The sequence below is a fragment of the Xenopus laevis genome, chromosome 7L, assembly GCF_017654675.1.
Source record: "Xenopus laevis strain J_2021 chromosome 7L, Xenopus_laevis_v10.1, whole genome shotgun sequence".
Classification (NCBI taxonomy): domain Eukaryota; kingdom Metazoa; phylum Chordata; class Amphibia; order Anura; family Pipidae; genus Xenopus; species Xenopus laevis.
Genome location: NC_054383.1, coordinates 24,516,270 through 24,539,456, shown reverse-complemented (window position 1 = coordinate 24,539,456; position 23,187 = coordinate 24,516,270). Strand labels below are relative to the sequence as shown.

Sequence of the window (23,187 nt, the reverse complement as noted above, 5' to 3'; positions counted from 1 at the left end):
CCCCGCCAACATGGTCCCAATTGGGCCCCACATTTGATAGGACCAGCCCTGGTGACCGTCTGCCCAAAAGACTCTGCTTTACAGTTGTGCCCAGACCCGGACTGACAATCTGTCAGTTTGGGCAATTTCCCGAAGGCCCACTCCATTTACCTTAGAAATGGGCTGCTTCTAATTTGCAGCGTCTGGGCAGGGGGGAGAGACTTACAGCATGCAGGCTGTGCTTCTCCTTCTCACACACACACACGCTGCGTGTTCCTCCTCCCTCCTCCTAAGATCAGTCAGGGAAAGGCAAAGGTGATTGGCCAGCAGACGGGCTGGGAGGTGTCAGAGTTCCCGTGCTGTTTCACGAAGCTCCTAGGAGAGGTAGGGGGGAGGTAGGGGTGTCTGTGTGTGTTTGTGTCTCTCTGTGTTTGTGTGTCTCTCTGTGTTTGTGTCTTTTTGTGTGTTTGTGTCTCTGTGTTTGTGTGTCTCTGTGTGTGTTTGTGTCTCTGTCTGTGTGTGTATTTGTGTCTCTCTGTGTTTGTGTGTCTCTGCCTCTGTGTTTGTGTCTCTGTGTGTGTGTCTCTGCGTGTGTCTGTGTGTTTCTCTGTTTGTGTGTCTTTTTGTGTGTTTGTGTGTGTGTGTATGTGTCTCTGTTTGCGTGTCTCTCTGTGTTTGTGTGTCTCTGTGTGTGTCTGTGTGTCTCTCTGTGTTTGTGTCTTTTTGTGTGTGTGTGTCTCTGTGTGTGTGTGTGTCTCTGTGTATTTGTGTCTCTCTGTGGTTGTGTGTCTCTTTGTGTGTGTTTGTGTGTGTTTATATGTGGGCTGCTTTGTTTGTTTTTTGCCCGGGCTGTTTTTTGCACCCGGTCCGGCTCTGGTTGTGCCCCTTAGCTTGTTCAGAACCCCTCGCTTTGCACCTCTCTTTATAAGACCTGGCGGCATCCAATAAACCGAGGGCTCCTCCCGAGGTGAAAGGCGGAAGCAAGAGCCAAGAACAGGGTGCTTAGCATCGGTTCTGAATTTAGGGCGCCAACCGTGACAATAATGCACTGGTACGTTCTTATTTTTTAAACTAAATGTCTCCTTTAATAACTGGACAGATTGAGAAAGTAACTGTATATTCTGGTCTGATAGCCTTACTGCTGATATCAGAAGTCAAGGCTGGAATTAAAGTATCTGGGACCCATATCTAAGGGTTGGGGGGGGGGTTAAACAATTCAGGGACGTTGAACATGAAACCTGCTGATCATTAAATAACCTCAACTCCCAGAATGTTTGATCCTTGAGTGTCAGGTAAACAAGAGCTGGAGGGCACCTGATTGAACATCCATGATGTATGGCATGAAGATAGTATCTAATACAATATTTTATTATAATCTTTATATTCTCTCTATATTCTCCAAGCCTTGAAACCAAAGCTGGAAGTGGAGACAACAGAGTTTATCAAAAGAAATCTTACATAAAGCAACACAAACTCCTGAGAGCACAAGACTTCCCACATCCTGTCCCTTTAAACCAAGTCAGCTGATTTCTACAAGAAAACAAGCCGTCTACGCCCAGGGACCTGGTGCAGCCTAACCTGCTGCTTTGGCTTCACACACACTGACTGACAGTCAATGCACTGGCTGCTGCTGCTGCTGTAGGACAGAAACTTTAACCTGCGGCTCTCCAGCCGCTTCTGAACTACAGATCCCCAGCAGGCCCAAAAGAAAACCCTCGCACTAACTGTATCCGTGCAAAGGCCTCATACTACTGGGGACATTGTTTTATTACAGTCCATTGTCTCCTTGACTGAAGAACAACAGAAAGTTATGTTTATAATACAAAGGCCTTGTCTCACTTGGTGTCCCCTGTCGCAAGCGAATTGTAATCAGAAACCAACCCCGCGCCGTTGAAACCCAACTTGTTTATGAAAAGAGGCCACAGTTTACGCAGCAAACAGCCTCTCCCAACATGGCTGTCAGATTCCGACGCACTTATACCCAATCATCGGCGACTTCCAATGCCGGCAGCAGCCTATCAGCTATAGGCTCTTTGTGAACTTTTAAAAGAAAAGGCCAATGACTGCTCCCGGTAGGCGTGGTCTGGTCGTTCTCCCTTCAAGATAGGTGGGCTTGTTGGAGCTTGCCTGTGTGCCTGGTACAGGAGCCGTGTTCCTGTCGGAGAGGCACAAGGGAAGGGACTGGGTGCTGAGAGGAGGAAGGGAACACAGCGGCAAGATGACTCTTTTGCTGTCACAGGTCGTTCCCAGCAGCGCCTCTGGCAGCGTAGAGTCCCCGGTGAGTAAAGGAAACAATAAGAGTGAGATATGGTGGGCAGGTGGCTGTCACATTCCTGTACAGTAGCAGTGGGCAACCCCTTGTGAAGCTTGTTGTGCTACAGCTGCAACTCTGAGTGCCCTTTCCCAATAGGGGATGTAGGAAGTTGTAGTTTTTCCAAAGACAAGTCTGTCTTCCTCTGCAGTCACTTCATCCAGTTTTCCTTTTGCTTTTTTTTCTGTTTTTTATTAAAGTTGTCATGAAGTGACAGTTACCAGTATAGAGGGCAAGGGGGCACTTACCTTTGTGTGGCCATGTGACTTGAGCAAATACGATGGTGCTGGTTACTTGCTAGCTGACTGACTTCTAAATATGTATTATTATTGAAATACAAATATATATTTGCGTTTTATTGCTGTGCTGATCATTATTGTTCAGCCCGATGCATTTCACTTGTTTTACAATGTGCCTCCCTTTAACTCTTTCTACTAAGCACTTTCTGTAAGTTACAATCTTCATATTTACATGTAAAACTTGTTATTCAAAAAGGGGCAAAACAAGTGCAGCGCTTGGCATCTGTGCCCTGAGGGTTATTTTACTGTTTTAAGAAATTTTATTATAATGCTTTTTCTCTTTAGCATGAATTGTAAGTATGAGCAAGTGCCCGCTTGGCATGAAATGCATCAGGCTACCATGTGCTAATAAATACGTTTTTACTTTTATAATTATTTTTGCTACTGCATTCATTTTTACAGAATCTCTTGCATGCATCTAATGTTTTGAATGATTATAGTTGCTATCTTATGTTGCACATTATTTGAATATTAATTAGGGATGCACCAGTTCAAGATTCAGCCTTTTTCAGCAGGATTCGGCCGAAACCTTCTGCCCGGCCGGACCGAATCCTTATTTGCATATGCAAATTAAGGGAGACAATTTGCAATTTGTTTTCATTTTTTATTATTTGTGGATTTTGAGTTATTTAGCATTTTATCCGGCAGCCCTTCAATTTGCATCTCAAGCAATCTGGTAACTAGTGTCCAACTTACCCTAGCAACCATGCATTGATTTGAATAAGAGACTGGAATATGAATAGGAGAAGCCTTAATAGAAGGATCAGTAATAACCAGTAACAATAACAATACATTTGTAGCCTTACAGAGCATTTGTTTTTTAGAAGGGAGTCAGCAACGCCCATTTCAAAGCTGCAAAGAGTCATATGAAAAAGGCAAATAACTATAATACTAAAAAAATGAATACCAATTGAAAAGTTGCTTAGAATTGGCCGTTCAATAGCATAATAAAAGTTACCTTAAAAGTGAACCACCCTTTTAATACCCTCCCATTTTACAACAGAGGCCATATTATTTGTTATTATACACAAGTTTCAGTGAGCGTCTAGTCACTGAAAAATGAAGACCTCACTAGACACAGTTTATAAGAATATTCATGGCTCTTGGGTATTATACAAGTATGTGACATGCTATCTAGAATGTTCAGGACCTGGTGTTTTCTGGATAAGGGGTCTTTCTGTAATTTGGATCTTCATAACTTAGGCTGCTAAAAAAAATATTGAAACATTAAGGGGCCGATTCATGAAGCTCGAGTGAAGGATTCGAATTAAAAAAACTTCGAATTTCGAAGTGTTTTTTGGGCTACTTCGACCTTCGACTACTACTTCGACTTCGAATCGAACGATTCGAACTAAAAATCGTTCGACTATTCGACCATTCGATAGTCGAAGTACTGTCTCTTTAAGAAAAACTTCGACCCCCTACTTCGGCAGCTAAAAGCTACCGAAGTCAATGTTAGCCTATGGGGAAGGTCCCCATAGGCTTGCCTGAGATTTTTTGATCGAAGGATATTCCTTCGATCGTTGTATTAAAATCCTTCGAATCGTTCGATTCGAAGGATTTAATCGTTCGATCGAACGAATAATCCTTCGATCGTTCGATCGCAGGATTTGCGCTAAATCGTTCGACTTCGATATTCGAAGTCGAACGATTTTAGTTCCTAGTCGAATATCGAGGGTTAATTAACCCTCGATATTCGACCCTTCATACATCTGCCCCTAAGTAACACCAATAGGATTTTTTTGCCTCCGATAAGGATTAGTTATATCTTAGTTGAGATAAAGCACAAGGTTCTTTGTTTATTATAGAGACAAAGGGAATATTAAAAAGTGTCTATAGGAGATGTCCTTCCCGTAATTCTGAGCTTTCTGGATAATGAATCCCATACCTGAATATGTATGATCACAATATACAATGCTGTTCCTTTTCTGTCTTGTAGCACACAAGCAATGTCATTTTATATTTATTTGTTTATTTCAATATTTGTCTTTTGTGTTTTGTACTTTTACTGTATTGTAACAATATACAGTGCTTTGTTTAAAGGTAGCAGCGTATCTAAAAAAACAAATGCTCTGCAAGGCTACAAATGTATTGTTGTTGAAAGATTTATAACTCCTGAAAGATTTATAACTCCTCTTTATATTCAGGCCTCTCCTTTTCATATTCCAGTCTCCTATTCATATCAAAATATGGTTGTTGGAGTAATTTGGACCCTAGCAACCAGATTGCTGAAATTGTAAACTGGAGAGCTGCTGAATAACTCAAAACCCACAAATAATGTTTTACTGAACATTTAGGGGCACATTTACTTAGCTCGAGTGAAGGGTTAGAATGAAAAAAATTCGAATTTCAAAGTTTTTTTTGGCTACTTCGATCTTTGACTACGACTTGGAATCGAATGATTCAAACTAAAAATCGTTCGACTATTTGACCATTCGATAGTCGAAGTACTGTCTCTTTAAAAAAAAAACTTCGACCACCTACTTTGCCACCTAAAACCTACCGAGCTCCAATGTTAGCCTATGGGGACCTTCCCCATAGGCTTTCTAAGTAATTTCTGATCGAAGGAAGATCGTTCGATCGATGGAATAAAATCCTTTGAATCGTTCGATTCGAAAGACTTAATCGTTGGATCTAAGATTTTTCCTTCGATCAATCGAACGAAGTGCGGTAAATACTTTGACTTCAATAGTCGAAGGATTTTACTTCGATGGTCGAATATCGAGGGTTAATTAACCCTCAATATTGGACCCATAGTAAATGTGCCCCTTAAAGATGGATAAAGTGTTTTATTCTGGGTGACTGTACTTGTCCTGTTTTTTTATCACTGAGCTTTTATCACGACATGAAGGAAGTCATTAGCGAGGTTCAATGTCCTCATAGATGTCTTTATCCACTTCTTCCCAACACTAAAATATTTGGTTTACATTGTGGTTCGCATGTTAATCTGAGAAACAAGTATTCAAGGAATATAGGAAACAAAAGATATTCGCATCTGGTGAATGTGTCTCCCAGCCATGGATTTGGGAGCCTGGTCTCCAGATGCCTGCATTTTCTATCTCATCCTCTGTTTTGTTATGAATGGTTCATGTTACTTTGTGGGCCTGAGAATGGAGTAAACAGCAACACAGAAATCGCTGATGATAAATTGCAGGAAATTTGCACAGAGCATCCTCTTGCACCCCAGGATTTCTGAATTGTCTGCACTAAAATAAAAGATCTTACACTTTCCTATGGCTATATAACAATCACATTTTTTTCTGTTTGTACTGCAGTATCCCCCCCCCCCGCCTTGTTTATCTCTTAGACAAATCCCACCTCCTGACCTGGGAGTGAACAATCCTAAAGAAAATGACTTTCCCAAGACAATAACATATGGGATTTTTGTAAAAACAAAAACATCACTGGGTGAATAGATATTTGGGTGGGAAGCTGCTTTAGAATGGTGAGCCTTCTTTAATAAGCAGTTTGCAAGAGTCATGCATTAGTATGTACATATTTAGTACTACTTAGGTATTTGAGAGATACTTAGTTATTAAATGGTTTGTTTTCTTCTGCCCTTCATGCTAGGATGAAGGGCATGCATGCTCTCATCCTATCCAGACTAGATTACTGTAACCTTCTACTACCTGGCCTCCTTAACTCCCATCTCTCCCCTCTACAGTCTGTATTAAACACTGCTGCCAGAATTATCCTCATCCAAAAGGGTACAGGCCCCTCCGCTGCTGAAGTCCTTATCATGGCTTCGTATAAAACAAAGAATAACTTATAAACTCCTCTTCATCTCCTTCAAAGCCCTTCATTCCTCTGCACCTAACTACATCTCATCTCTCGTTGATGAGGTATGACTCTACTTCAAACTGAAACTGCCCAAGCCATTATGCTAAGGGTGAGTTTGTAACCTATTGGTGCAAGCATTGACTTTTCACTGTTGTTGGTTATACAGGTATGGAATACATTATCCAGAATGCTCCGAATTACAGAGAGGCCATCTCCCGTAGACTGCATTTTAGCCAAATTTTTAAAAATGATTTCATGTTTGTCTGTAGTAATAACAGCATACCTCCCAACATTTCAAAAACAAGAAGAGGGACAAAAAGACCTGGCATGCACAGAGAGGCACGTTTTTTGACCATGCCCCACATACCATGTCCAAGTTACAAAATTTGGCAGGTTAAAGAAAAGTTCAAACACATTTCTGGGGGTTTTAAGGTGAGGTTTTATGTGTTATACAGTTTTGCTAATGACTGTGAATTGCTGCTTAAAGGAATCTCCCCAAGAGACCTGCTTATCTGAAATAGTTACAGTTGTATCTTTGCTTATCTTAAATTGTTACAAATGTATCAATGTGCAGGCACTGAGTGTTCTGGACTCTCTGCCAAGATCCTCTTATTCAATTACATTTCAGAAACCTTGTATCTTTTTTTGGCTGTTCAGTGCAGCAGATCAGAGAAAATCATGATTGTCCCAAGAAAAACGTGACAGTTGCGAGGTATGATAAAACAGGAACTTGTACTCGATCCCAACTATGATATAATTAAGCAAACCTAGCCTATTGGGTTTATTTAAAGGGGTGGTTCACCTTCTGGTATGTTATAGGATGGTCAAGTCTAAGCAACTTTCCAATTGGTCTTCATTATTTATAGTTTATGAATTATTTGTCTTCTTCTCCTCCTGACTCTTTCTAGTTTTCAAAAGGGGGTCACTGACCCCCTCTAAAAACAAATCCTTTGCAAAGCTACGCGTTTATTGTTATTGCTACAGTACTTTTTATTACTCATCTTTCTGATCTGACCCTCCCCTATTAATCCATATTCTCATTCAGTGCATGGGTTCTAGGGTAATTTGGGCCCTAGCAAACAGAATGCTGACACTCCAAACGGGAGAGCTGCTGAATAAAAAGCTAAATAACTCAAATACCACAAATAATAAAAAATGAAAACCAATTGCAAATTGTCTCAGAATATCGCTCCCTACAACATACTAAACGTTAACTCAAAGGTCAACAACCCCTTTAATGTTTACATGATTTTCTAGTAGACTTAAGGTATGAAGATCCAAATTACAGAGTGATGCGTTATCTGGAAAACCCCAGTTCCCAAGCATTCTGTATAACGGGTCCCATACCTATAGCAGTCAGCAATGGGAATATCTTGTGTCTCATTGAAGAAGAGACCAGCCTGTAAGCCATTCTTGGATCCTTGAGACATAAACTACAGTGTTGTTCATTGATTCATAACAACAAGAACTCAAAGTGAAAGCAAAAGCATCCCTATCAATGAACTGCTTGTTGTTTTTCTTTCTCCAGGCGACACAATTTTCCTTTTATGTTGTGTTCCGTCAGCAGACAAAACGGCAACAGAGCTGGAATCAACCGTATTTTTGCTAACTGTCACTGTGCTCTCAGGGTGCATTTCAGCCCAAACACACTTATGTCCATTTCCATGCCAGAGAGTGTTGGGGCTGTGAGAAAACACTATATGTGACATAGCCATAGACAGCAGCTGGTGAGTCCCAGTGAATCTTTGGGCTGAAGGCATATGTACCCGTTACAGATTTCTGTTCCCTTTAAAGGAAAACTATACCCCCAAAATGAACACTTAAGCAACAGAAAGTTTACATCATATTAAAGGAATTGTTCAGTGTAAAAATAAAAACTGTGTAAATAGATAGGCTGTGCAAAATAAAAAATGTTTCTAATATAGTTAGTTAGCCAAAAATGTAATGTATAAAGGCTGGAGTGATTTGATGTATAACATGTCAGTCTGAACACTACTTCCTGCTTTTTCAGCTCTCTTGGTTTACACCGACTGGTTACCCTGGTTACCAGGCAGTAACCAATCAGAGACTTGAGGGAGGGCCACATGGGTCATATCTGTTGCTTTTGAATCTGAGCTGAATGCTGAGGGTCAATTACAAACTCACTGAACAGAAATGCAACTCAGAGTTATAGAGCTGAAAAGCAGGAAGTTGGATTCTGGCTGTTTTATTAGACATCTGTTCACTTCAGCCTTTATATATTACATTTTTGGCTGACTTAACTATATTAGAAACATTTTTTATTTTGCACAGCCTATCTATTTATAAAGTTTTTATTTTCACACTGAACTATTCCTTTAAGTGGCATATTAAAGAATCTTACCAAACTGGAATATATATTTAAGTAAATCTTGCCCTTTTACATCTCTTGCCTTGGACCACCATTTTGTGATGGTCTGTGTGCTGCCTCAGAGATCAACTGACCAGAAATACTACAACTCTAACTGTAACAGGAAGAAGTGAATCGTACGATCCCAGGGGGCGGCCCTTATTTTTTAAAATGCCAAATTTCTATTTATGATTACCCAATGGCACATACTACTAGAAAAGTATATTATTAGGAAAATGGTTTATTTACATGAAGCAGGGTTTTACATATAATCTGTAATGCGATATCTTTTTATATAGACCTACATTGTTTGGGGGGTATAGTTTTCCTTTAAGTAACATGCATATATATGGCTGCTAAAACAACTCAAGTGTAGTCTGAGTTGCAAAATGCTTCAACTTTTGCATTTCTTGAAGTCTGGAAGGGAATGGGATTGTGGTTGTGCATTACTAACGACTAATTGTAGGGCATGCATAGTCAAGTATACTAGGTCCAGTTGTGCCACAGTGTGGTGGGACATGACTTTTTTACATTCAGCACCCATAGGATCAAAACACTAAATTTTAAAGGGGTTGGTCACCTTTGAGTTAATGTTTAGTATGATGTAGACAGTGATATTCTGAGACAATTTTCTATTGGTTTTTATTATTTGTGGTTTTTGAGTTATTTAGCTTTTTATTCAGCAGCTCACCAGTTTGCAAACTGCCCTAGCAACCATGTGGTGATTTGAAAAAGATACTGGAATATGAATAGCAGAGGCCTGAATAGAAACATGAGTAATAAAAAAGCAGCGATAATAATAAATGTGTAGCCTTACAGAGCATTTGTTTTTTAGGTGGGTTCAGTGACCCCTATTTGAAAGCTGGAAAGCTTCAGAAGACGGCAAATAACTATACAAAATAAATAATGAAGACCAAGTGAAAAGTTGCTTAGAATTGGCCATTCTAAAACATATTAAGGGGCATATTTATCCGACAAAACGCCTGTGACAAGTCGCATGCGACAAAAATAAGGTAAGTGAAGAGTTGATCCGACGCGGCACGGCTGTCAGCGTGCAGTGTCTGCATCGGATCAACGATGTGTCACCATGCGACAATGCATTCACTTACCTTATTTTTGTTGCAGCACTTCGGATCGCGCCGAAAACGTCCATGTATTCCTACCCTAAAAGTTATGTTAAAGGTGAACCATCCCTTTAAGTACAAGAAGATGTATCTTGTTCTACTCTTGTGCTTCTTATGTATGTTCCTTCTCTTGCAAGAAACATGTTCTTTAAGGGGCAGATATATCAAGGGTCGAATTTCGAATTCGTGTGAGGTTTTTTTTTAAAACTCCCATAAACGCCTATGAAACCAAAATTCGACCAATTGAAATTTATTATTAAAAGCAAATGTTTTAAACTCTAGGTGAATAGGATCGACTTGAAAACTCGAATCAAGTTTTTTTTCTACGTAAAGGACTTGAATCTCAGGAAGCCTGCAAACGACTCAGAATTGATCCCTGGACCTATCCCAGGGACTTAAACAGCAATTTGCCAGGTTTTAGGTGGCGAATAGTGGAATTCGAGTTTTTAAAGGGCCAGAGTATGATAAATCAGAAAAAGTTTCCTTCCAGTGCCCCTTTGCACAGTGTTTGTAAGGGAGTGCTGACAAGCCACTCCTGGAATTGATTAAGTGGAATATTTGAAACCTGCCAAATATCATTTTGAGTCCTTGCACGCAAACATCATTCTCCTCTACTTTGTTGCAGTATCCTGTGTTCTATATTTACTTTTTACCATCAGCTTTTAATTATTGGATATTGTATGTAGAGAAAGTGCAAGTGTTATGGCAGAGTTGTACATGGAAGAAAATTTTAACCCAGTGGAGGGCAGGATTGTGGCAGCAGGAATGATGAAGATTGCTTTTCCCTGACCTTTTTATTTACATTGTGATAAGCCTGTCCCATGCATGGCTTGGCCAAAAGGGTTGGAGTCGAAAAAGGGAAATTAGAGCAGTTTTTATACTATGTATTTCCATTCCAATTAGCTTTTTAATGCTAGAATGGACTTTACTGTAGGATGGGTTGCAATATATTATAGATAGATCTATATATCATGTATTTATACATGATTTTTATTAAAATCACCACTACAGCTACAGGACTTGTTACCGGATTTTAGTTTTCCAGGTGCCATTTATATAGTTGTAGATGTTATACACACTCCTCTTAAATTAATGTTGGGAAATTTTAGAAGTGAGGTGCCTAATGTGCTCTGCCTGCACTTAATGAGCAATCAGTCTTCTGTGGCCTGGGAGAGAAAGATGGGAATCTGTTATGCAAGAATGACCTTGTATATGTAATGTTGAGTAATGCCAGATACTAGATCTGCTTTAAATCTAGATTGTCATGGGATATCTTCCAATGGCAAATAATAGCATGATAGTTGCAGATACAATATGTCTGTGTATATGTGCAATACAGTGTGTAAAGAAGTAGCTAGAAATGCTATACATTATGTTTTGGGTTTCTGTACAAGCCCAAGGCAACCACAGGTTTTAGCAGTAATGATCTGTGTCTCCAAAGATGCCCCAGTAGCTCCCCATCTTGTTTTCTACTGATTCACTGCACATGCTCTGTGCTGCTGTCACTTACTGAGCTTAGGGACCAACTCACAATATACAGTACAATTTAAATGTCACAATATAAGGCTGATTAGTAATTAGTATGGATAATTACTACATGGCAGCACATACACCAGTGCAACTAGCATCGAAGTTTAATAATCAGTCCTTTAGCATCAGCTTATATTACAGGCCAACCTCATTTTCTGCTTGATAATTAGTGACGACCCCTAAACTTAGCTTCTCAACAGTTGCTCAGAGCCCACTGAACATGTGAGTGTCACAGACACTTTCCAAGATGGTGACCCCCTGTGACAAGTTTGAAGTCCTGGATCATTGCTGCTATTGACAAGCTGAAACTTTAGGCTGGTCCAGTCCAGGCAGTGCAGTAAATAATATATGGCATTTTTAGCCATATTCATTTTTAGAGTTTAGTTCTCCTTTAACCAGGTTGAATATATTACAAAATATGGACAATCCATCCCGGTTTAAAGGGGAGGGCATTTATTTATACCCCTGGGAGGGGAAGAGCAAGGGGATTGGTATGGACAAAAATCGCCCAGATTCATTCATTCATGAATCGCAGTGTTGGATTCCTCATAAAGAATCACTTCTTTGTTGTTCTGATAGTGTGCATTTAATTTTCAGCCGCATATCTGGCTCTTGTGTATGTTGCCCGTTGGTAACAAGCTTTTCATTCATACATCTGTATTCAGATACAATTTGTAACAAATGAGATATTTGACTGCAGAAGCATTTCTTTAAATCAGGGGTGCCCAAACTTTTTGCAACAAGGGCCAGATTTGGTGAGGTGAAAATGTGTGGGGGCGGACCATTCAGCCCGACATTCTATGAACCATTAACATTAAATTACAGGAATAGAGTAATCGTAGCAGTAATATTTGGGCACATTAGTGAAATTATCTGCCACTTGTCTATACTGCTGCCTGTGTGCTGAAGGTGTTAGCAATAGACATGTACTGGAACATAGTGACGCCATACTTCTTTAGTTCACTGTACTGGCACGTCAGTATGTCTATTGACAACTTCAGCCCTAAAGAAGTATACGAAAACAGCGTGTGCCAGTGTGTGTCTATTGCTAACACCTTCAGCACACAGGCAGCAGTATAGACAAGTGGCAGATCATTTCACTAATGTGCCTTAATATTACTGCTATGGGATTCCTGATCTCACTGTGCTGGGGGGCCTCATTATTATTAATTTCATGACGGAGGCTGAGGGCCGGTGTAAATTTGAAAAAGGCCCGCAATTGGCCCCTGGGCCGCACCTTGGACATGCCTGCTTTAAATAAAATTAATCAAAATGAAATACTGAAAAAAAATACAAATTAATTGAAAGCCTTTAGGTCCCTTTTTTCTCAGTCCAGTATATTTTTTCCTTCCTCGTAGCTGGTGAGGCCTGCAGGTGTCTGTATATGTTTAAGAGTGAATGTGTGTTCAGATCTACATGTCATCGTGCAAGGACAGCATGTTTGGATCTGCGTGTGTCTGTATATTTTTTTAGAGACCATTGGTCTTTGTGTGGTTTACTGGGTCTGCAAATTGGAACAAATATAATCCATTGTATAATAACACTGCAGCTCTTCACTTATAATGACCTGTGACGTGAGCTTGCTCATAAGTATCTAGCCATAGAATATTGTGCCCCAATGCATTCCAAGTAACTGCCCTGATAATGGAGAATCCTGCGCTGGATAATGAGGCTCAGTGTCTGCAAATACTACTAATTAATGTACTGAATAAGGCCGAATTGCTCCCCCTTGGATTCAATGGTTATTCAGTAGGAAGCCCCATATCGGAACAGGTAGAGCTCCCCTCAGCATATTCTTGGGTGAAGGTCATCTATTGCAACATGGGCAGTAGCCTGGCTAGGTCACTTGTGTGTGTGATTGGACGTTGATCTGAAGCTGGCCATATACACACAAATCTGTTTTGGCACAAATCAGGCTAATCCAATCAGTCGTCCATCCCCATACACACCAATTTGCCTGTGTGTGGGCAGCAATACTGGTTGGGAATGTGTTTAGCTGCTCACAGCATTGGCAGACAATCAGTCATCAATGTGCCTTTGCCAGTTTTACACAATTCTTTTCAATTCTTTCATCATTGTTTAGGCATTTGGGAACAGTATGTTATCACATTGGTGACTTTCCCTGTGAGCATGCACTGTGTTGTGTAATGTTCTTTAGTGATAAGCTTGTACATCACCATATGGCAGTTTGGCTTGGCTGTCAGCTGCCTTGTGCTCCATGCTAGTGTGTTCTCCTCCCTCTCTGTGAATGAGGCAATACTGCAGCAATATCAACACATTCACTAATAGGATGGTTGAAAGTCCTGACAACTGATCTAAGAATCACAGAATATATTCTGGGAATATTTTCCCTTTAAGCAAGAAATCGTTTTTGGGTAGAGAACCCCTTTTAAAGGAGAAGGAAAGCTACGGAGGCATTTTTATTGCCAATAGATTAGCTGCAATAGTGCAAGCTAGAATGCTATATTTATTCTGTAGAATGTTTTACCATACCTAAAAAGCTCTAGAAACTCTTTGTCTAGGATAGAAGCTGCAGTATTAACATGGTATGACATCACTTCCTGCCTGAGTCTCTCTCTGCTCTGGGCTCAGATTACAGCAGAGAAGGGGGGGGGGGGGAGAGGAGCAAACTGAGCATGCTCTTGCCCAGGGCAGTGAGGTTTAAGCTGAAGGCAGGAAGTCTGATACAGGAGCCCATATGAACACAACAGAAGGAAAGAAATGCAGTGTTTCTTTTGACAGGGGACTCAGAGCAGCACTACTTTGTGGGTTTACTGGTATACTTAGATGGACCTTTCTTATAAGGCTTACTTAGTTTTAACCTTTCCTTCTCCTTTAAATATTAATACAAAATTAACTTTTTGAATTGTGCGTATATACATAGTAACATAGTAAGTTAGGTTGAAAAAAGACACATCCATTAAGTTCAACCTTTTATGTCTATATATAACCTGCCTAACTGCTAGTTGATCCAGACAAAGGCAAAAACGCAATTTGAAGCCTCTCCAATGGATCAATGTGTACTATGAGCTTCCATAACCCTGTATTCCCTCACTTACTAAAAAGCCACCCAATCCCTTCTTAAAGCTATCCAATGTATCAGCCTGTACAACTGATTCAGGGAGAGAATTTCACAGCTGTCACTGTAAAAACCCTTTCAGAATATTTAGGCGGAACTTCTTTTCTCCTAATCAGAATGGGTGCCCTCTTGTCAGCTGGTAAATAAAGCATTAGAGAGGTTATTGTACGATCCCATTTTAGAGAGAGAGATATAAACAAGTATTCAGTGTGGTTCAACAAAATTGGACTTGACAGATCTAAATGTATACCCCCTACGCTTTTGTGCCTTTTTCTGTCTCCTGTGGTTTCTGCCTGTTGCTATTCTGCATGCAGAGCCTGCCTTTCCCACCCAGGAAATTTAAATCCATATTAATTTGTCTTTGACCCCCTTAGACCTGAAAAAGATCATAAACTTCTGCTTTGTATGGTCATGACACTTCTGTTACTTCTAGATATTTCTTTCTATTTTACAGTGTGGAGGGTTCCTTGTTTGTAAATGCTTTTTCTGTGTCTTGCTTACCTGTAGCTCTATTCGATTGTAAGCTCCACAGGCCTGAGCACTTCCTCCTATTGCACTTCCCATACTTATTATAAATGTATTGCTACATTGAATAGTGCTGTGTATACAAATAGGGCTGTATAAATAGATATAAATACATAAACCCTTCCCATGAGAAATTACAAGATTCTTTTTTGTTAAAGGTTCTTGCTACATTCTGTTTTGTTGGGAACTGCTTTTTTTTTTTTTTAAATAATGTATACCAAATCTCACAGATTCTGGAAATAGTTTCTCTGTAAGAGACTTGGAGGAGTTATTCTAGACATCTTTATTGTGACTACAGAACTTAAGGAAAATGACTAGGGAGTGAATGCTGTCTGAACAAATTATCTCTTATAAAGGGTGATTAGGGGAAAATAGCTGTTTTTCTCTCTAGACTTCGGTTAGCTATATTGTTTTGTAGACACTTTTTTTGCTCAAAGTTTTTTATCACCATAAATTAGAAGTAGACTGTGTAAAGTTTGTGTGTTTAATTAGTATGTTTCATACTGTCCCCCTAATGCCAGTCTTATGGTGGGTACAAATGACTAGATAACATTAGCAAGGTTTCTCCATACTGGGCGGCATTTGTGTGGTTGCCTATAAATGAGCTGCCATCCAATCAAAATGCTTAAAACTGATGATCAGACATGTTTTTTACCGCCATTAATGACAAACTTGGGTATCCATGCCTTAACCAGGCATCTTCTGCATCACATGCGTAATCTGAAGACCAATTACTTTCTTTTTTTGATGAATAGCTATAGGAACAGTAAAGACAAGGAACTTTTCCATCAGACTTGGACTTGTAGGGCCCACTTCCACGTCAATTAGGTATTGATAGTGGCAGATGGTATAGTATGGGATTATGATAATTCTCCTACAGTGGGACTCACTGGGGCCCACTTGGAGATACTGTGGTAGACCCTTATGTTGTGTAGACAGTCTGTTCCAAAAGCCGCAGGTTGACATATTACATTTTCATTGGTTCATCAGCTAGTAGTTGACTCTCGCCAGGCCCAGCCTTCACTAGCAGTTCCTCCATCTGTCCCAACCTCCTCTGGTGACTGTCCAACTCACATGGAACTTGCATAGAGATATAAACGATAGGCAAGTTGAGAGCAGGTTTATTAATCATGGTGGGTCGGATTTGATTCAGTTAGGGCAGGGGTGTCCAAAAGGTAGATCGGGTGATCAATAGATCTCAAGAGACTGTCAACAAAGAGCTTGTCTAAATCACCTTCCTGTTTCATGCTTTTTATTCCGATATTTATTTTGTTAAGGTTACATGAGAAATAGATGTTTAAATATAACTATATATTTTCTCATAAATCTGTATTTAAGTAATATTTTCAATGGAACAGAATAGTAACAATGCTTTTATAGATGTAGATCATAATGGGACAACATCACTAAAAGTAGATCTCACATTAGTAAAGTATGGGCTCTCTTGAGGTAGGGAATTGACTGATTAGGCGTCTTGACTACTCACTACTACACATCACTACTGCAATCATTCTCCTAATTTGTGGGGATTTTTCCCTCTCACTTAAATTTTTGCCATGTAAAATATGTCAATTTATGCCTTAAAACTTGATGCAGCTTATAAATAGCAGGATACCAGCCGAACGTCTGCCATCTAAATGTTTTCCTTTAGTTTAATAATCCTGGGGGGTTTTCGAGTATTTTTTTTGTTTTACTTTGTTCCTCAACAACACAATATGTCAAGTTTTTTAACATGGTGTGGGGATGCTGTTGTATTACAACAAGCCTCATCTAGGAAACAGTGAGCCAAAGATAGCGTTACATTTACATTCTTTAGATCTTTTTTGCAACTCGCATCATAACCATAAACTTAATTTGGGAATTTTCTTTGTTAATTTCCTGTGGTATTTAACTGGGGCGGTCAAATGCAGTTGCTTGATCTCGGAGAGCACTACAACAAATGAGCCCCCCGTGCAATAAAGGGGCTGTATTGGAAAAGATGATGTGAAACTGTAGCGTTTGCCAACATTCATTTAAAGATGTGACATCTGCCATTTGCTTCTTTAAACTGTACAGAAAGCGAATGGAAAAATAAATGATGGCTAACATCTGCTCGGGATCTAAAAGCCATTGTAATTATTACGTAAAAGTGAAGTTAAATACATTTTGCACTATTGTAGCTTGTGTCAAGACAGACTAGGATTTAGATATAATAAACAAGTTTAAAGGACAAGGAAAACTAGAGCTTGTACCAGTGCCATAACTAGATGTTACTGGGCCCCACCGCAAATTAATTTTAGGCCTCCCAGCATATCCAGAGGTTTACTAATGTATGTTGAAATTGCTCATTAATTGGGGCCTCATCGGGGACCCTGTACCTTCTGCCCCCCCCCCAGCACCCGTGGGGTCCTCTTTAGTTACATCCTTGCTTTTACACTGGGCAATTGCTCTTTTTTTTCTGGAAAAAAACACTGGCTCTGGATCATTTTCAGAATGGAGGCTCGCACCATCTTCTCCTGCTTACCCACCCTGTTTCAAAGTCAGTTTTTCTGACAAAGTGGTTGCACTCACTTAGCTGTGATTAAAAAAACACATGTTAAGCTTGTAAAAATGCATGAATTGCATTTTTTTTGAGCTTAAAAAAGGTCTGTGTGTAAAGCACAGCATCGGGTTAAAACAAAGGAGATCCAGGCAGTAGGAGTGAGGGCCACATCAATAAGCCAATGCTGTCGGGAATTTTTAAGCATGTCCGATATCTGCACAATATTTGGCAACCCATCAGAGGGCCCCATACACGGACTAATAAGCTGCCAACTCAATCTGTCTCCAGCTTTTATCTGCCCGTGTATGGCTTGTGTTGTCTTGGTGGTGCCTGACACACAGAAGAATCTCACAATTATGGAACATATTCTTGCATTAAAGATATGACCCGGGCCTTTCTCTGTGGCTTGAGGAGGTGGTGTGTGACAGGACAATATGGATGTTGCGATGGCTGAAATCTTCCAACTGAGCCCAGCAGCAATTAAAGGAATTGTTCAGTGTAAAAATAAAAACTGGGTAAATAGATAGGCTGTGCAAAATAAAAAATGTTTCTAATATAGTTAGTTTTAGTCAAAAATGTAATGTATAAAGGCTAGAGTGATTTGATGTATAACATGTCAGTCAGAACACTACTTCCTGCTTTTCAGCTCTCTTGGTTTACACTGACTGGTTACCCTGGTTACCAGGCAGTGACCAATCGGAGACTTGAGGGGGGGGCACATGGGTCATATCTGTTGCTTTTGAATCTGAGCTGAATGCGGAGGATCAATTACAAACTCACTGAACAGAAATGTACCATGTGGCCCCCCTTCAAGTCGCTGACTAACTCAGAGTTATAGAGCTGAAAAGCAGGAAGTTGGATTCTGGCTGTTTTATTAGACATCTGTTCACTCCAGCCTTTATACATTACATTTTTGGCTAACTAACTATATTAGAAACATTTTATATTTTGCACAGCCTATCTACACAGTTTTTATTTTCACACTGAACTATTCCTTTAAACCACTTGATGTGCTTAAAGGACAGTTTATATCATATTAAGTGACATATTAAAGAATCTTGCCAAACTGGAATATATATTTAAGTAAATATTGCCCTTTTACATCTCTTGCCTTGAACCACCATTTTGTGATGGTCTGTGATCTGTGTGCTGCCTCATCTGATCAGAAATACTCCAGTATGGAAGCAAAAGACAGAACTCTGAATGTCTGTTAATTGGCTCATGTGACCTAACATGCTTGGTTTGTTTGTGTGCACCGTGAATCCTACGATCCCAGGGGGAGGCCCTCATTTTTTAAAATGGCAATTTTCTATTTCGTATTACCCACATACTGCTAAAAAGTGCATTATTATAAAAATGGTTTCTTTACATGAAGCAGGGTTTTACATAAGAGCTGTTTTTTGTAATATCTTTTTATAGAGACCTACATTGTTCGGGTGGTATAGTTTTTCTTTGTCTGTAGAACGTAATAACACCTAGGGTTGTTATTAAGCTCATACACATATTCCTATAATGGCAGCAGGTGCTATTGTTAGAGCGCAAGGGAAGCATGCACATATAGCACAAGGGTAGCGTTAGATGGCGGTGGCGTTGCATTGCTCTGACCCAGTAGCAGTTAAAGAACAGCTGTTTAGGAGTTTTTGCTAAGTCTGACGTGATGTCATCTCCAGCTTGGCAGGCATCTCGGATTTGTCATGTTAGGGAGGGAGACGTTGCTGAGAAGGAAGGAGTGCAGCCAGAGCATGCTGTGTCCCAGGACCCTGTTTACTTAATATGCCTGCCAATAAAGGCCTGGTTTAAATAGGACTACATCGGGACTTCCCAGTGCAGACGAGGAAAGCAGCACCAGCCGACGCTCTTTGTCAGATGAAAGGCTGGTGGGGAGAATGATACTGCACAATGCCTTTTCTCCTAGGGCTGAGACAGGTAACATCTCTATGGAGATTTATTTTCCAACGCAAAGAATCTACCCGTTTCTTATCTGGAAGCACTCAAGGCTTAGAAATATTCCCTCAAACTCTACGTGCAGCATGGCTTGCATGTTACTTCCGCTTAGATACTGTATAACAGTTCTGGTTGGGAAGCCATTAACTTGCTGGGAGCTACGGTTCAACCCAAAGCTCCTGTCTAGGGCAGATCATTAAGGGGACCGGGGTATTCCTCCTCCAAGATCATCCTTTACACTATCAGTGGCGAATTTTATATTTCTGATGTATGCTTTGATTTCTGCAGGGAAACTCGCATGCTGAAATTATATTAGTTTGAAATTAGAATTAAAGGGTGGTTCACCTTTAAGGTTACTTTTATTATGTTACAGAACGGCCAATTCTAAGCGACTTTTCAATTGGCTTTCATTATTTATTTTTTATAGTTATTTTTTATCTTACTCTTTGCAGCTTTTAATTGGACGTTGCTGACTCCCTTCTAAAAAAACAAATGCTCTGTAAAGCTACAAATATATTGTTATTGTTACTTTTTATTACTGATCCTTCTATTCAGGCCCTTTCATATTCCAGTTTCTTATTCAAATCAATTCATGGTTGCAAGGGTAATTTGGACCCTAGTGACCAAGATGCAAATTGAAGAGCTGCTGAATAAATAGCTAAATAACTCAAAAACCACAAATAATAAAAAATTAAAACAAATTGCAAATTGTCTCAGAATATCCCTCTATATGTCATACTAAAACAACCCCTTTAAATTCAGTTGGACTTGGGTATTTTCAGTTCTGCCCTTGCCTTTCAGTATCCATAGTATTTCGTAAAATATATGAGTTTATACTTTGATACCTATTGATGTTAATAGAAATTAAACTGCCATTGAAGTAAAATAAATTTGCGCAATAACCTTGTTCAGCTTTTCTCTAAATGTTCTATTCCTGTGTATTCTAAGGCCATCAGGATATAGTTGTGCTTTCAATTCTGCTTTGTTTATCTGTTGGTGAATTTCTCCTCCTTTGTTCATAATAACTTTGTATGGAGGAAACAAAGGATTGTACATTGTTTTGTTATATAAGTTTCACACAGGAGGCCTGTGGTTTGCAATCGAAACTGAACTGTGAAGAGTGACCGTTTAAAGGGATGTCAACCCCAAAAATAGCATTTTGCCTAATGAAAGAAAATGTCATTCTAAGCAACTTTGCAGTATTCATCATTAAACCAAAACAGTGGTTTCATTTGCAATTACATTTTTAAACAACTTAAAAAGTGCTGATCATATTTAATGTACATTTGAAAGTAGCTTAGACTAAAAAGTTTTAAAGGCAGAATTGTATTTTTAGTTTTTACATCACCTTTATTTTCAATATTGGCATGTCTGAACATGGAGGAGAGCAATCCCAAAACAAAACCATAGCATGCCTGGGTCCAGGTTTTGTCCAAAACAACAAAATTCGATTGGTCAATGTATGTATGTGGACCTGTTGCCTTTATTCAGCAGATATGGTGTATCCATAAGTAAACTTTACCCTTGAACAGGGTTCTTTTTAAAATGTTATATATGTACATACAGTGCTGTACAGTAGAACAATTCATTAAACAAACAGGAGTCAAGTATAAAGTGCTAAGAGATGCCTGTCCTGTAAAGTAGGTAACTTGTGTAAGTGTTGCAGTTTACAGTGGCTGTTGCAGCCTCAGAAGTTCTGTGGTTTTATTTATATATCATTCGATAGAGAAGATCGAGAAGATAAGCAAATATAAAATACACAAGAACCATTAATATCCTGTAAATGATATCCTTATAATACACAAAAGCCATGAATATCCTGTAAATTATATCCTTATAAACGGTGAGTTCTGATGTCATCAGTTATAAACGGTGAGTTCTGATGTCATTTCTGTCACATGACTCATTGAAATTTGTGTATTATAATTAATAAAGTACCCCCTCTGGTAAAATATGAGGATATTATAAGTTACCTCGGAGTTCCATGACCTGTATAAAAACACTCGGCCTTCGGCCTCGTGTTTTTATATGGTCATGAAACTCCTCGGTTACTTATAATATCCTTATATTTTACCAGAGGGGGTACTTTATTCACTATATAAACCGTGCTTAGTGATGTCATTGGTTATAATCGGAGCTTAGTGATGTCATTTCTGTCACACTCACTGAAACTTGTGTATTATAATAAATAAATTACCACCTGCTGCAAATATTAGAATTTACCTTGGAGTTCCATGGCCTGTATAAAAACAGTATGTATGGTCATGGAACTCCTCTGTAACTTCTAATATATAGTGAATAAAGTACCCCCTCTTGTAAATTATAAGGATATTTATAGGTTACAGAGGAGTTTCATGACCATAAAAACACGAGGCCCGAAGGCCGAGTATTTTTATACAGGTCATGGAACTCCGAGGTAACTTATAATAGCCTCATATTTTGAGGATTCAGTGAGTCATGTGACAGATATGACATCACTACTCGCCGATTATAACTGATGACATCAGTACTCACCGTTTATAAAGTGAATAAAGCACCCCCTCTTGTAAATTATAAGGTAATTTATAGGTTACTGAGTAGTTTTATGACCATATAAAAACACGAGGCCGAAGGCCGAGTGTTTTTATACAGGTCATGGAACTCCGAGGTAACTTCTAATATCCTCATATCTTACAACTGGGGGTACTTTATTTATTATAATACACAAATTACAGTGAGTCATGTGACCGAAATGACATCAGAACGCACCGTTTATAACTGATGACATCAGAACTCACCGTTTATAAGGATATAGTTTACAAGATATTCATGGCTTTTGTGTGTGTGTGTGTGTGTGTATATATATGTATATGTATGTATGTATGTCTGTCTGTGCTTAGTATCAGAAATACAATTCATTGCATTTTTTTTAATACCTGTACAGTACTGTAACTGAGTTCCTGAAAAATATAACACTTTTCGAATGCCTTTGGTTGTAAATAGGTTAATGCACCATATGAGCAAATGGCACTTCTTCCCTCACCCTAAAAGACCTTGCCCTGTGTGAATTCAATCACATCGACAGCGTCACAGAGAATAAGTCAATAACTGAGCAGCTGAAGCATCAGCAGTAGCCTGAGCAAGACCTCAGCAGTAGCAAACAAGCTCGCTGTCTCCCAGTTTGGAGTAGAAGCACTGCCAAGTATTTGTTCTGAACCTTCTCTCAACTGACCGGGTATCAGGGGAATGGCTTGAAACCTCCCTTTCTGATCTGCTGCTGCTTCCCGTCGTCTCTCTTACTGGGCTAGTGTTCCCCTCACCCTGCAGCTGCCTGGGATAAATGTAAAGTTCACTTAAAGTGTCTGGCTGATTTTTATTATGTAATTTTTATTTCTAAATTACACTGTTTACACTGCAAATAATTCACTCTACCAAATAAAATTTCATTTCTGAACCAGCAAGTGTGTGTTTTGTTTGTTTTAATATTGGTTTGTAGGCTCCAGCTCAGGTCATTTTGCCTGGTCATGTGCTTTCAGAAAGAGACAGCACTTTAGGATGGAACTGCTTTCTGGCAAGCTGTTGTTTCTCCTACTCAATGTAACTGAATGTGGGACTTGGATTTTACTATTGAGTGCTGATCTACCAGGGTTAGGGTTGCCACCTTTTCTGGAAAAAAATACCAGCCTTCCTATATATTTCTTTTTTCCCTATGAATAACATTGGGATCAACCATCATTTTTACCGACCA

At 39.4% G+C, this 23,187-nt stretch overlaps 1 protein-coding gene across 5 annotated transcripts in view; it reads left to right on the top strand.

The window, feature by feature from the left end:
• wbp1l.L (WW domain binding protein 1 like L homeolog) overlaps nt 1-23,187 on the top strand; it is a 96,223-nt gene that overhangs the window by 49,259 nt on the left and 23,777 nt on the right. Inside the window, exons 1-2 of one of the 5 annotated variants that reach the window (XM_018241691.2) lie at nt 223-363; nt 1,383-2,257. The exons of 1 other annotated variant lie outside the window; for it this stretch is intronic. In XM_018241691.2, the coding sequence (XP_018097180.1) occupies nt 2,198-2,257 (60 nt within the window). In that variant the 5' untranslated portion in view covers nt 223-363; nt 1,383-2,197. Of the gene's footprint in view, nt 1-222; nt 364-747; nt 1,031-1,056; nt 1,272-1,382; nt 2,258-18,920; nt 19,443-23,187 lie in introns of those variants that run through there. 3 more of the 5 variants (XM_041568682.1, XM_041568680.1, XM_041568684.1) reach the window with 3 other exon arrangements.